General features: G+C 37.3%; 2 protein-coding genes and 1 long non-coding RNA gene across 3 annotated transcripts in view; 2 read left to right on the top strand and 1 right to left on the bottom strand.

Annotated features, from left to right (window-relative positions):
* The window catches only part of fhdc4 (FH2 domain containing 4), a 17,426-nt gene extending 12,173 nt beyond the window's left edge, over positions 1 to 5,253 (top strand). Inside the window, exon 12 of the mRNA XM_016507810.1 lies at positions 2,757 to 5,253. Within this exon, the coding sequence (XP_016363296.1) occupies positions 2,757 to 3,833 (1,077 nt within the window). The 3' untranslated portion in view covers positions 3,834 to 5,253. The remainder of the gene's footprint in view (positions 1 to 2,756) is intronic.
* LOC107704785 (uncharacterized) overlaps positions 1 to 5,636 on the bottom strand; it is a 12,619-nt gene extending 6,983 nt beyond the window's left edge. The window contains exons 1-3 of the long non-coding RNA XR_001636003.1: positions 5,624 to 5,636; positions 3,943 to 3,944; positions 1,159 to 1,163 (exon numbers count right to left, since the gene is read on the bottom strand). This is a non-coding gene — a long non-coding RNA (uncharacterized LOC107704785). The remainder of the gene's footprint in view (positions 1 to 1,158; positions 1,164 to 3,942; positions 3,945 to 5,623) is intronic.
* A 1,668-nt stretch (positions 5,637 to 7,304) lies between these two features.
* LOC107704783 (tripartite motif-containing protein 3-like) overlaps positions 7,305 to 14,867 on the top strand; it is a 22,544-nt gene continuing 14,981 nt past the window's right edge. Inside the window, exon 1 of the mRNA XM_016507809.1 lies at positions 7,305 to 7,483. The gene's annotated coding sequence lies outside the window, so the exon portion shown is untranslated. The remainder of the gene's footprint in view (positions 7,484 to 14,867) is intronic.

The following is a 14,867-nucleotide window of genomic DNA, read 5'->3' as shown; positions in this document are numbered from 1 at the left end:
GTTCAGGTAATTGCACCATCTAAAGATGCTTTCTGGGTACTCTAAGCAAACATTTTACATGTAAAATGTTTTTACACCTAAAGAAATAATAGTAATAATATGTGTGAATTGATGTACTGAAATGTCTGAAATCCGAAATATTGAAAATATAGCTGGAAATGTTTTAGGATTGTGACATTTTTCAAACAAAGAAGAACAAAGTTGTGCCATAAAATGAAGAAGAAATACAATATACACGACACTAAGTTTGGAAAGATTTTTTTAATACTTGGGTTCATTATGAAATAAACACTTAAAGGGATAGTTCACTCAAAAATGAAAATTCTGTCATTAATTACTCACCCTCATGTTCCAAACCCGTAAGACCTTCGTTCATCTTTGGAACACAAATTCTATTTGTGCTGGCTCCTGCGTCAGCAGCACCTCACGCATGTGTCGTGGTACTCTCATGAATGGTGGTGGAGACTGACACGGAAGAGAAGAAATTGTTGAATAAAGTCTTTTTTTTTTTTCTTTGCGCACAAAAATTATTCTCATAGCTTCCTAAAATTATGGTTGAAGAACTGATGTCACATGGGCTGTTTTAACTTACTACCTACTACCTTTCTGGGCCTTAAATGTGTTAGTTGCATTGCTGTCTATGGAGGGTCAGAAAGATTTGATCAATGTGTTCCAAAGATGAACGAAGGTCTTACAGGTTTGGAATGACATGAGGGTGAGTAATTAATGACAGAATTTTCATTATTAGGTGAACTATCTCTTTAAGCAAGAACATTAAATTAATCAGAAGTGGCATGTACAGGTACAGTGCCGTGAAAAGGTTTTTGCCCCCTTTCTGTTTTTTTTAATTTTTTGCATATTTGTCACACTTAAAAGATTCAGATCAAACTAATTTTAATATTACACAAAGATAACCCAAGTAAATACAAAATACAGTTTTGAAATGATTATTTCATTTATTAAGGAAAAAAAGCTGTCCAAACTGCGTGAAAAAGTAAACCTAATAACTGGTTGTGCCACCCTTTGCAGCAACAACTGGAATTTTGGCCCACTCTTCTTTGCAGAATTGTTTTAATTCAGCCACATTGGAGGGTTTCCTAGCATGAATGGACTGTTTAAGGTCATGCCACAGCATCTCAATCGGATTTAAGTCCAGACTTTGACTTGACCACTCCAAAACCTTAATTTTGTTGACTTGCTGGTGTGTTTGGGATCATTGTCCTGCTGCATAACCCAAGTGTGCTTGAGCTTGAGGTCACAAACTGACGGCCGGACATTCTCCTTCAGGATTTTCTGATAGAGTGCAGAATTCATGGTTCCATCAATTATGGCAAGTTGTCCAGGTCCTGAAGCTGCAAAGCAGCCCCAGACCATCACACTACCACCACCACGTTTGACTGTTGGTATGATGTTCTTTTTATGAAATGCTGAGTTGGTTTCACGCCAGATGTAACGCGACACACACCTTCCATAAAGTTCAACTTTTGTCTCATCAGTCCACAGAATATTTGCCCAAAAGTCTTGGAGACAATCAAGATATTTTTTGGCAAATGTGAGGAGCCTTTGTGTTTTTTTTGGTCAGCAATGGCTTTTGCCTTGGAACTCTCCCATGGATGCCGTTTTTGCCCAGTCTCTTTCTTATTGTTGAATCATGAACACTGACCTTAATTGAGGCAAGTGAGGCCTGCAGTTCTTTAGATGTTGTTCTGGGTTCTTTTATGACCTCCTGGATGAGTCGTCGTCGTTGCGCTCTTGGAGTAATTTTGGTAGGCTGGCCACTCCTGGGAAGGTTCACCACTGTTCCAAGTTTTGTCTATTTGTGGATAATGGCTCGGACCGTGGTTCACTGGAGTCCCAAAGCCTTAGAAATGGCTTTATAACCCTTTCCAGACGGATACGTTAACTATTTTGTTTCTCATCTGTTCTTGAATTTCTTTAGATCGTGGCATGATGTGTTGCTCTATAAGCATGCTTCACTTTGTCAGACAGGTTCTATTTAAGTGATTTCTTGATTCAACAGGTCAGGCCTGGGTGTGGCTAGTGAAATTTAACTCAGCTTTCTAAAATAATGTGGTTAATCATAGTTCTTTCATAATTTAACAGGAGGGGGCAATTAATTTTTCACGTAGGGCCAGGTAGGTTTGGACAGCTTTTCAGATCATTTAAAAACTGCATTTTGTATTTACTTGCATTATCTTTGTGTAATATTAAAATTTGTTTGATGATCTGCATATTTTAAGTGTAACAAATACACACACAAAAAAAAAAAAAAACAGGAAGGGGGCAAAAACCTTTTCATGGCACTGTATATTGTTACAATTTTTTTTTTAAACATCTAGATCTATTGAACTTTCTAAAAATGTATCACTGTTGCCACAAAAATATAAAGTGACAACTGTTTTCAGTATTGATAAAAAATATTTCTTGAGCAGTAGATATTTAGATATTAGAATGATTTGTGAAGGATCATGTGACATACATTTAAATATCAGGGTCATTACTTTAGGCAATTATAAATAGTAAATATTAAATATTTAAATAACAAATATGATTTCTGTTTTTTTTGTTTATATTATTAGTATTTTATTAGTGTTCAGATATTGTCACTTTAAAAAGACAAAAACAGTTTTGTCATGATTTCAGTAATGGCTGCAACAGACGTCTGTAATGATATTGTTCATCCTCCTCAACCAGGTAAAAAAAAAGTAAAAAAAAATAATGACCTTAAGCCCGTTTCATTTCTCTTCTCCATATAGGAGAATCTTGAACGAGAAATGGTGGAGGTGAAGCGCAGACAGCGAGAGCGTACTCAGATCGCGGCCAAACGACGTTCCACCGCCACCTGCTCCTCACGAGACAAAGACATTGAAGGAGTTGCTCTGGAGAACATCCTACAGAGGTTTAACAGCCGCCAGTCCCGCCGTAGAGCCGGGACCAGTTCCCCCTCACGGGGCAATCTTACTGAGACCACCATGCCGGAGAAACGCCCCGCTGACAACAGAGAGGTCAAGAGAGACAGCTGGATCAAAAGTGCCATGCAATTCCCTTTGATTAAGGAGAGCGTTGATAAAGATGAGACACCCAAGCACCCAGAGATTACAATCTCAAACCCAGTGCAGAAAAGTGCTAATTCCTCAATCAATCAACGTGTCTCTGTATTCACGGTGCAGGAGGAAGAAGATGTGCAGACAGAGATAGAGGTGCAAAATATGAGAGAGGTGTCACGGAAAGTTTTGCAATACCAGTCCAGTCGAAGTAGCATTTCATCCAGCGAGGCCCTGTCACCGATCCTGTCTCCCAGGCAGACATTCTTCCAGGAAGACAGAAGACTGCTGATCGTGACCATAGAAGAAAACACCTCTAAATCCAGCTCTCTGCTGCAGAACGGCCAGATCATCAATCGCCGGCACACAATTGCACTTCCCGAGGCCAGTTGTGGAAATACCAGCCAAGAGGATCTGTTTGTGCCTAGTAATCTAAACGCATCTCCGGCTCCCTCTATAGGTGTTATTGGAAAAGGGAAATCTGTGGATTGCGGTATGATTGCCACATTGCAAAACTCTACAGAGACTGTTAAAGATTCAGACACCAAGCCACTTAATTCGCAAGAGGAATCACAATCTGTTGACTCACCACAATCACAATCGGTCGAGCCGGAGGCGAAGACTGAAGAGACAGTGCCTAGCTTGCAGTTTAGTACTGGGAAGAGAAATAGCCAAACAATATCATTTAAAAGCACTAAAGAGGGCTTCAGCCTTATGTCTTTATTTAAGCGTTGGCGTGAAAAAGAATCAAAATCAAAAGAGCTTGATTCTGACAGCGTAGACCCATGATCTTAAAAACATGTTTTCTATTTATTCAGGCATTCATGCTAGGTGTCATGCTGTGTTTATTGAAAACAAGCTTGGTGCTCTGTCACTATTGCTTGCTGAAACAAGCAACTACTATAAAAGGAGAAAAAATAATGCACATGCAATTACACAGCGTCTAAAAACAGTGTTGAGATCAGTAGAAAATTAGAAATTTTGCCTGCAGTGTGCTTTCTTCAACACAAGGGGGCAGTACATGACATTTTCCATGATGATACTGCATCTGTATCTGCAAAAATGAACCATTCACAATGCCAAGACTAAGACTAATTATTCTTATTTTATATTATATACTAAGCAATCAAAATAGCTGGTTAACCTGGTTGTTATTCACCGCATAAAACCACAAATTGTAACAAAAATATTTTTTCTTTGAAAATATGTACTCTTTGAGTACACAGTCAGACAGTGTGTTGTCTGATGAAGAATGTAATGTTTATTATTATCAATTGTTATTATTATTATTATTCTATTGACATGATGTGGCTCGTACCACATCATGTTTCTGAAAATTGCCTCTGAATGGTCATTGTAGGTCTGAAATGATGACAGACCAGTCCACGGATCAAAACACTCGCCTACATGATGAAATTGGGAATAGAGAGTTTCATGTAATTTGTGGTTTTCAGTGCTCTAGAAATGAAAGAAGGCCTTTTATTTGAGTCATTGCTGGTAAGACCTCTGCATTTGATTCTCAATATATGATTTCAAGAAAATTTAGAGACCATGTTCCAGTTAGGAGTCAATCATACACTAAGATGTTTACGTGCATTTTTATATGGTGCTATTTCTGCTGCTGACATGGCGTTAAATCATAAATAAATAAATATGGTGTTATTTTTCACATTTTAGGCCAGCTATATTTATCTTTTGTGTGTGTGTGTGTGTGTGTGTGTGTGTGTGTGTTATGTAGATGTGACGATAACAAGATCTCCTGTGCTACTTGATGGTCGTAAATGTTTTAGCCTGCTGAGCTTCTGACTAATGAGAAGCTAAAGGGGGCTTATCCTCGATAAAGACATTGAGGCTTAGTTAGGGAGAATAGATAACGTCATAGGGTCCCCACAGGTCTGCATTAGGTGCTCTAAGTGCCTTCTAGACAGCCTGAGACCCTGTGGGGGTGGAGTTTTGGGGGAAGGGGTGTTTGGCTGATTGTGTGAGTGAATCATCATCAGTTTCAAAGAACTGAGAATAAAGGGTCAAGCACTGATTGAATGTCACAACATGCTATGGTTATAGGACAGCTGATACTGAAAATGGTTCTTGGAATGTGTCGGATTTAAAAAAAAAAGCCTAGGAACTGTGTAATATGTATGATTTTACATGTACATGTAAATGCTGGATGCTGTTTATTTCAGATGCTTGAAGAGATGTATTTAATTTCTTTAAATATATATGAATAAACAGTTTGTAAATTTAATAACAGAAATGTTGGAATGATAGGTCTTTATCACAGTATAAAAACACACAATTATTAAATTATTATTATGTAAAACACAAAATTTTGATTAACCAATATTTAATAGTATAATATAAAATATAAATGTGTTAAAGATTAAATAATTAAATTTGTTAAATTATTTTTTATAAAATGAGATTATCATTACAAGTATATAATATATTGGTTGCAAGCATAATAGAAAATTTCATTTTTCAAAGTTATTATTATTATACAACAAAATTTTAACCAATATTTTATCTATTGGTTGGAAGTGTAATAAAAAATTGAAATTAAGTAATTAATAAAAAATAACATCAGCTGACCTTTTTTTTTTTTTTTTGGCAGAGCACACCATGATGCACATGACGGACAAATGTATAATAATGTTAAGTCTATGTCTTAATGTCTGCTGACGTGGCTCGGGAGACAGTCTGCCTCTGCCATCTGGCTGCCTTAGGCTGGATGCAGTCTCCATAGCAACCACCACCTTCATAATGAAAGCCCAAGACTTCAGTCATACCTCCCCCACCCAACTGTAAACAAAGCCCAACCCTTAGACTATGCAGCCTCATAACCCCACCCATACAGCCTTTCACTCATCTCATCTATGGTCATAAATTGACTTTTTTTTTTTTGACAGATTTGGGTTTAAGAAAAAGAAAAAAAAAGGACCAGATGTTTTCCTATCTTAAAGGGGTCATAAGATGCTATTTAAATTTTTCCTTTCTCTTTGGAGAGAACAAGCTCTTGGTGCATAAAGAAGATCTATAAAGTTGCAAAGACTAAAGTCTCAAATCCAAAGAGATATTCTTTATAAAAGTTAAGAGTCAGCCACTCCTACCTAAAACGGCTCGTTCTAACATGTGGTGTGTACTTCCGAATGTCCAGCAATTCGTCTCTGGTGAAACTGATTGCAGGGATATAACTAAAGACAGGACAAACTAACAAAAACATAAAAACAACTGCGGAGCACGCCACGGAGGCAGCCATCAGCGTCGGCGCCATCTTATCTACTTAGATAAGACTTATCTGACTCACAGACTGTATGTTTTTTATATTTAAAGAATTTGTCACTGATGATTCAAACGTGAGTTTTGAGCAGTGTAGAGTAGCGTTTGTAGTTTGTCATTTGTCATTTCTCCGATCACAAATGCAGACATGGTAAAAAGACGCGTAAAAAGACAGTATAAGTCATTATAATCCGTAATTATGTCCCCACTGGATGCAACAAATGCCTCGTTTATAATGGGTTTTAATGTTTTTGTCTCGTAGCTCCGGCCAGGACAAGGAATCACAATATGGTAAGGGCATAACATTTCCGTCACACGCTTGAGGTATTCGGCCAATCACAACGCACTGGATAGCTGGCCAATCAGAGCACACCTCGCTTTTTAGAACGATGAGCTTTGTAAAAATCGACGCGTTTCAGAAAGGCGGGGCATAGAGGAGAAACAATAATGTACAGTATGTGGAAAAGAATGTGTTTTTTTAACCTTAAACCGCATAAACACATTTCATTACACCAAATACACAAAATAATGTTCTTTTTAGCAACATCATATGACCCCTTTAAGACATCTTTCCAGGGTTTGTCCTACGATGTATCCTCCCCTTTGGAATGAATTAGTGTTGTAATATGATTGCAATTCTCTTGTCATTTTTTCTTTCTTTCTTTTTTTTTACGAACTTGTTGGGTGATTGGTAACTTGATAACACAAAACACTTGTTTACACATAGTGGCATTTACCGTTGCATCCTTCAGAAAGTGTCGTGAACAAATCACTTAAGGAATCTTTCTTTTAGATTCAAAAGATTCAAGTCACTGGAATCAACCAAAAGCCCAACAACCAGTGAATCACCCCTTTTCAGATATAGATTTTAAATAATTACATATTCCAAAATACGGACTCTTATTGGCTACCGTAGCTCCTCCTATACCGGTGCTGACCAATGAACGAACATCTCTTGCATTCGCACACGCCCACAATCTCAGTTCACTGTCCCCTCCTTACCGACTCTCCCATTCGGAGAAAAGGACTGCAGTTTTTCATTTAAAAAAAAAACGTAAAACCCGGATTATTTACCCCGGGTTTATTTATCGGATATTGACAATGAAAAACGCTTTCTCCCGTTATTCATGCTGACTCTTCTCCAAACCCGGCCCAAATTTCACGTGAGTGGACTAGTTTCTTACCGTTGCCTCTTTCCAAATTAGACTCATTTTGTCATTGCGGTGAATGCGCGGATACATGTGTTGAATAATTCATTGACGTTTGTACAGGAGACACGCATCTCTGTGGCTTGGCGGCTGAAATCTGCCTCTGTTCTTTGTAAACGTTACCCACGGTTGTTACAGTGTTTCAGGGTCCACCTTCTCCGAGGATGTGAGGAAGTCTTAAAATATCTGCAGGATGTAGATTCCCCTTTATTTCAGGGGCTGTGCTTTAGGTCATTGAGATTGACACAGTATCTATGACTGTCTTCATGCTCCATTGTTTCACTGTGAATGTAGAATGAACGTCATGCCATCACATAATATTTGCACTTTTTATAGCTGTTAGTTTTCTTAGGCTGTAACCACTCCTGTATAGATCTTTTGTCTCTAGAAGTACATATAAAGTTCATGCAAGGCCTGCTGATAAATCATCTGAATTAGGTGCATTATATGACTTGTATGATGCATATTTTAAATGACACTGCACTGACTTTTTTTTGGATACTGATTATTTTAGTGTCCCATAATCATTTTAAACTGATTCTTGTATTTTTAATTATGGTCTATTTTTGACACAATGGAAACAAATAGTCATTTTACTGCAACAAAACACTTGATGCATTTTGATTGTTTAAAAAATAAGAATATTGTTGACACTCAATTATGACATGATTTTTCCATTTAGTGTTAAACCTGATATTAACAAACAGACAAAATGATCATCCTCTTTCGAGTATTTAGTACAGTATTATTATTACTATAGGATTTAGTGCATTTAGTTTACTACAGATGCTACTGAGAAATGGCTTTTCTCCTTTTTTTTTTTCCCAGGCAATTTCCTCCATCATGCACCATTGCTCATGCATGACATGAATTTCACTAGAGTGGGGAAAATTTAGGGCCTTATGCATAAGTTGTTTTACTATTCTTGCAGTTTGTCAAAGTGAGTAAAAGACATGTTAAATATTTCATTTGGTGTAAAAGCAGCGCAAGACTAATTGAGATTGTTTTAAAAATGACAGGTTTGTTGGTAACAAAGGCGGTATAATTATGCTGAACGGGTTGCCATGTTGTGTTGATACATGCAGCGATTAAATATATATTGTTGATTTGTAGTCCAGATACTGAAAGACTGCTTACACGATCATCAGACAAGTGTGGCATTGGATGGATTTGCCACAGTAATGATACAATAAGTCCATTCAGTTTCCAAGGAGCTACTAGTTTTACGATAACATGAAGAGACTTCATAACCCCTTTTCCATTAAGCTTGTTCTGTGTTCTCTTTTGCTACCAGAAACACCTATGTAAAGTGGGAATCTGCTAAAATAAAGTAGAGACAGTAGTCTTGAGAAAGTTTCACCAGCCCCGTCTGCTCAATATAGCAGCTGTTGCCCGCTTTGGCACAGTAAATGCTCGGCTGTCTGTCTTCATCTGTTTGAGAAGAAGGATGAAAATGTAGACTTTACGTCAGCAGTTCCACATTTTTCCCCAGCTAAAGATTATGCATTATCTAACTGCATTATCACTGACATGTACAAATGTTTTGCTGCAGTGGTGTGAGATTCTGCTTTAGCTCTGAGTAGGATGTTAATGCATATTCAGTGACCTTTTGTTGTTTGCTTTCTAAATGCTGCTGAATTCAAGCCTAGCAGGTTGGATAGTGAGATGCTACACTGTAAGAAGACTTAGACCCCATATGTGATAAAGATAACGTTATTGGTGTTGAACGTGATGATTGCAACAAAATGAAATCATTTGATTGTTGTTGATGGTGCATTTTATCCAACAAGAAGAATAGCTGTGGAGAAGTCACTATTCTGCTTGTCATGTCATGTTTAGTGTCTGTACAGGGATTGGTGAAGGTTCACACTGGACAGATGCTGACAGGTTGATGTTAAGCAAAGCAAACAGACAGATAGCAGCCCGTTCCAGGTGAATTGATGTGCGGGAATCACATCTTCGTGTGAGTGACAGTTTACTCTGCAGTCCTGCCATCGAGTTGACAGGGGGCTGGGCGGCGCCCAGTGGTCTGGAATATTTTGACCTTGCAGAAATGTAATTTTCTGCGTGTGTGTGCAGAATTTAACTCGTTACACACAAGTGCACTCATGCATCACAATGAATCCAATCATGCTGACTATAGATTTGTCTAGGTAGTGTGTGATTGATTTTATTGGATGTGTTGGATCTCTCTCTTTCTTAACCTGTGCACTCAAAGTAATAAGACATAAAAATATTTTTTTGGAGTCATTATAAAGTAGTTTTCAGATTGACTGGTATTGTTTTTACAACTGAATTATTTTTCATTAATGTTTAATTTCTGTTTTTGACAGCATAAGAAATTAATAATCATTGGACTACAAACATAAAAACCAACCACACACAATACAACATGCAATATATTATAATATGTATAATATAAATAAAAGCATGCCTTTTATATTTATGCTCATTTAATATACAACTACTGTTAAGGTTAAGGTTGCTAGTTTTTATCTTGGCATACATGTAAATATACATAATTTAGGCAAATAATACAGTGTTATTTTACCCACAAAGACTGTTGTTGTTGTTTTAAAAGAAGAAATAACCAATTCCTATTTGAAAAGTGTAAATATCAGGAAACATAAAAATAAAACAATTACAGTTGTCATATTTAATAAATTATGAATTATTATAAATGCCCAATTTAGTTGAAAAGTGTAAATATCAGTAGTAATTTATTAATTCAAATGATATCCTATTTAATGCATCATGCAATATCCTATTTGATGTAATAAATAAATAAACAAATAAGTAAATTTACACCATTCGAAATTCAGACCATGTTTTTACTACGGTTTATTTTTATGAATTATATAAAAATAATTATATTTATATTTATAAATAAATTCAAACAAACAAACATGACATGTTTTCCTCAATCTGCTTTCATGCCCAGAACTGTTTCATTATGCTACTGTAGGTTAGTGCAGATGTCCAGATGACCACACCACACTGCTGGTGGACAGTAACACAAGTTTATATAGTGTGACTAATGACTGCTTTGGAAAATGTGTCATACGTAACTTGTACTGCAGCAAATTTCCCCTGCATCTTATATCATTTACCAAAAGACAAATGGCTTAATTTTTATCCTTCTGCTTGTTACAGTGTACTAATGAGTCAATATGGTGTTGAATAATCGTTGGGTAAATGATATGGAGTAACTGATAGGAATTAATGGACAGATTCATCCATCTGGTTTTAAGGATGCAGGGAGCAGCAGACAAGGCTTTCATTAGGCTGAACGGGAGCCAAGCCTCTCCCAATGGACTTGGCATCTGGGCCGCCGCAGCAGGACAGCCATGTCTTCATGCCTCATAACAGCGCTGTTGGGTTATTCAGGATCAGATGTGATAAGAAATTCATGAACTGTCTCATTTGTGATGATATCCAGTCTAGGTTGGGTGTGGATGAAGATCAGGGTTGACGTATATCAACCTCTTCTCTCCCAACAATGGCCAGTGACTGTTAGTTCATCTGATGTGTCATCATTGTCAGAATAAGCCACTCAGCATTTCAGCCTCTCAGTTTATTGTGACACTGATTGCATTAACACTCACACTTCAAATAATGCTCTTGTATTTGTATCATCCACTTTCACACCAGTTTCCCTAGTAGTTTTTCTTGATTAATGTGAAAAGTAAATGCTCTACTCTTTACCGCTAGAAGAATATTTTTTATGCAAGGCATTAGTTTAATTTGAGTCATATTTACACTCTTGTCATGGAAAAAGAATCATTGTGAAGAATCAGAATCTTCACACATCCTTGACAGATCATAACATCATACTGACTGTCTTTCAAGCTCCAAAAATGACAAAAAAAAAGTCAATTTTAACTGAATCACTGAATCAGTGATTTGAACTTGAACTGGACTAGTCAGATTTGTGAACAAGTCTTTTATTTTAGTTGGTTCTATTCATTGAGCATTCAACAAATGCAACTAAATGATTCATTGATGAATCAGACTGGGCTGCGTTTCTCAAAAGCATTATAAGCCTGAGTAGATCACATTAGTGAGTTGAACTCGAACTGGACTAGTCAGATTTGTGAACGAATCATTTATTTGAGTTGCTTCTTTTCACTGATCTATTAATTCTGTTCACAAATTGGACTGAATGATTCACTGATGAATCAGACTGGGTTACATTTCCAAAAAGCATTGTAAGCTTAAAGGCCCATTAACACCAAGAACAATAACTATAAGATAACTGTATTAGTGTCCACACCAGCGGACAGTATCTATTTGTTCGGACAATATCTGTCTGTTTACTCTAAGTGCACGCTTGTCTGCCATTTTAAATTCTCGAGCTCATTACAGCAGGATTGATTCCGATTGGGTGTCAATGTTTTTATCGTTCATCAGCTGGAAAAAATGGTTCTGAAAGCGATTCCATTGATATCGTTTCTCTGTGCCTTTATCATTATTTTTATCTGCTATTCTTTAATATTGAGAACGATTTTCAGAACTATATCTTTATCGTTATCTTTATAGTTATTGTCCTTGGTGTGAACAGGCCTTAAATAGATTGCAAACACTATTGGTGCCAGTGGTTTCATCGATCTACTTAGGATTACGATGCTTTTTGGGAAACACAACCTGGTTCTTGAATTCAAATCACTGACTTAATGATCTTGATTGATTTATAAATGAAACTTTCAGTCCAGTTCGTGAACTGGATAAACAAGAAGCAGTTCTTAAAATATCATATGACTTCAGAAGACTTAAAATGTAGCACATGAGTCATACAGACCACTTTTATGCTGTTTTGTCCTTTTTGTATCTTGACAGATGTGGTCGCCGTGAACTGTTATGAAAGAAAACTGTTTAAAGATTCTTTAATTATCCTCCATTTGTACTCTATACAGAAACTGAACTATCCCTTTAATAAGCAGTGGAATTATACACTCAAACGTTAAACACAGCACCTTGAACTTTGAACGTACAGATTTATAGACAGTACAATAACACTAAGATCATTGCTCATAGTGCATAGTCCAACTGTGAAATATATCGTGCAATACTACAAATCCTCGGTCAGTGTCTGCGAGCCATTTTAAAAACGGTCTTTTGTATTTGTTCATTATTCATGGATAGACAGACCGGATGTGGATGCAGCGTCAGGAAATAACTTTCATTCCAGCCTCTCCAGCCCACGTCTGCAGTTTAAACCTGACATATAAGGATAAAGAAGCACGGATGCATCTCTTCTGTTAGTGCTCTGTGACTCATGGCATCTCCCCAGGCACAACACTGTAAATACCGCTTACGCAACTCTCAGCATGCAAGATCAGCCTAGTTATATGTCTGTGCAACTGCTTCCTTGTGGTCTGTAGATTTCATAGATTCCTTAAAAGTCTGAGAATGCAGATATCTGTACTAAGACCTCACTTCTTGTGTCGAGGGTCTTTTGTAATTGTTTTCTTCAGGCCTGTGGTTAAATTGCTTATTGCTTGCAGCATGCAAAATCCTGCAATTAGACACAGGTAATGGAAAGAGTCGCATGCTGTCTTGCTGAGCTGTCTCGCTAATGTTGATTAATTGCAAGAAAGTGGAATTTATGGAAATGATGCAGACTTGGACTCTGCTCAGCTCTATTGTCCTAAACAGGCAGCTTATTATTTTTTGTGAGCTGTAGGTGGCAGGGGGGGCAGGCGGTCTCTGTCCCAGGCAGATTAGACCCAGACCTGTTTTTTTTTTTTTTTGAATGTAAGCCTCTGTTACAATACGATTAAATGCCATCCCTGCCGAGAAAAGGCCTTAGAATGGGGCATTAAGAAAGAAATATGTTAAAGGCCCTTAAAACCTTGTGCATAATACAACCCCGAAGACTGTATTACTGTATATTAATATTCTGTTTCTTTCCTTTAGCAACATTCAGATGATGAGTACTACAACGAGTACAAAGTGTAGCTATCGTTTAATATTAATGCACGCACCATGCACACTATAAACAATATCTGTTCAGCAGCAAACCATAAATCAGTGCATGTTGAAGTCAGTACTGACTGCTGTAGAAAGTACTAAAGCAGTACTTGCAATACTGCGGTTTTTGCTAGTTGGTCCTCATTATTCTGAATCTGCAGCTATATGGGACATCTGAAGACATACTTGTGTAGTTTGAGGTAAAGGCTCACTTGGTGGTATATATTATGAACAGCACAACTGTTTTCAACAATGATAAAAAGTGTTTCTTGAACAGAAAATCAGCATGTTAGAATGATTTCTGAAGGATCATGCGACACTGAAGACTGGAGTAATGGCTGTTGAAAATTCAGCTTTACCATCACAACAGATATATCAGAAATCAGATATATCAGAAAACAGATATTTTGAATTGTTATATTATTTCACAATGTTTGTTTCACAATATTCACTATTATTGGCAAAATCGGTGATTAATAATAAAAAATAGCATATTTCCTTTATTAAAAATTGCACTGACTGAACAGAAAAATGACCTCATTAATATCTTCACCAAGGGTAAACATTTTTCTTCAAGACCAGATTTTGAGAGGGTGTGAATATACACAGGGTGTGTTTTCAGAGGTGCCGTGTATCTGATCCAGACTGTTCATGGCAGTTTTGGCTGCGGGGGGTCATTAAGCTCATTAACACAATGTGAGAAAGATTGGGTGAGAGTATCACATAATATGGCTTATGGCCACAAGTTTATATTTCACATGCTAAGCAACATTAAAACGGAAACAATTTCTTAATATTACATATACTTAATATTGCATATTGCTTTGTGACAACTTACCCCATATAGTGTGACAACATGGCCTTTGAAACATGAAACAAGGTCACTAGCTAAAATGTCCAAACTTTCATTTTAAGCTTGAATCTGGATATGACATCTGAAAAAAAAACTCTAAACAAAAAGTACATCCTATTAGGACGTAGGACTCTAATGACAGACAGACTGAGGCCTAGTCTTTTGAAATTTCTACTGAGCTAAGTGTAAGCATAAGAATCTAGAGAGCATGATGAGAGAGGGAGAGACGGTGAGAAGCGGTCAAAGAAAGCGGGAAGGGCTGCTGTGATGTCAGCGTTGAGCTGCTGGTGAAGGGGGTGGGGCGGGAGAGCGAGGGGGGCCGCGCTGGTGTTTCTTGGTTACTGGGCTTGGCTAGAGCATGCCGGAAACCAAACAATGAGCTCTGCTTGAGAAAATCCACAACCCTGTCTGGTGTGTTTTTCACGACCATGGATAATCTCTGTTTTATTTTGAGTGTTTTGTGTGTGTATACACTGGAATTAACACCAATGTGTAGTAACTAAACAGTGGGGCCAA

This window comes from Sinocyclocheilus anshuiensis, unplaced genomic scaffold, assembly GCF_001515605.1.
Source record: "Sinocyclocheilus anshuiensis isolate Anshui unplaced genomic scaffold, SAMN03320099.WGS_v1.1 scaffold758, whole genome shotgun sequence".
NCBI classification, from domain to species: domain Eukaryota; kingdom Metazoa; phylum Chordata; class Actinopteri; order Cypriniformes; family Cyprinidae; genus Sinocyclocheilus; species Sinocyclocheilus anshuiensis.
This window is presented reverse-complemented; position numbering and strand designations above follow the sequence as displayed.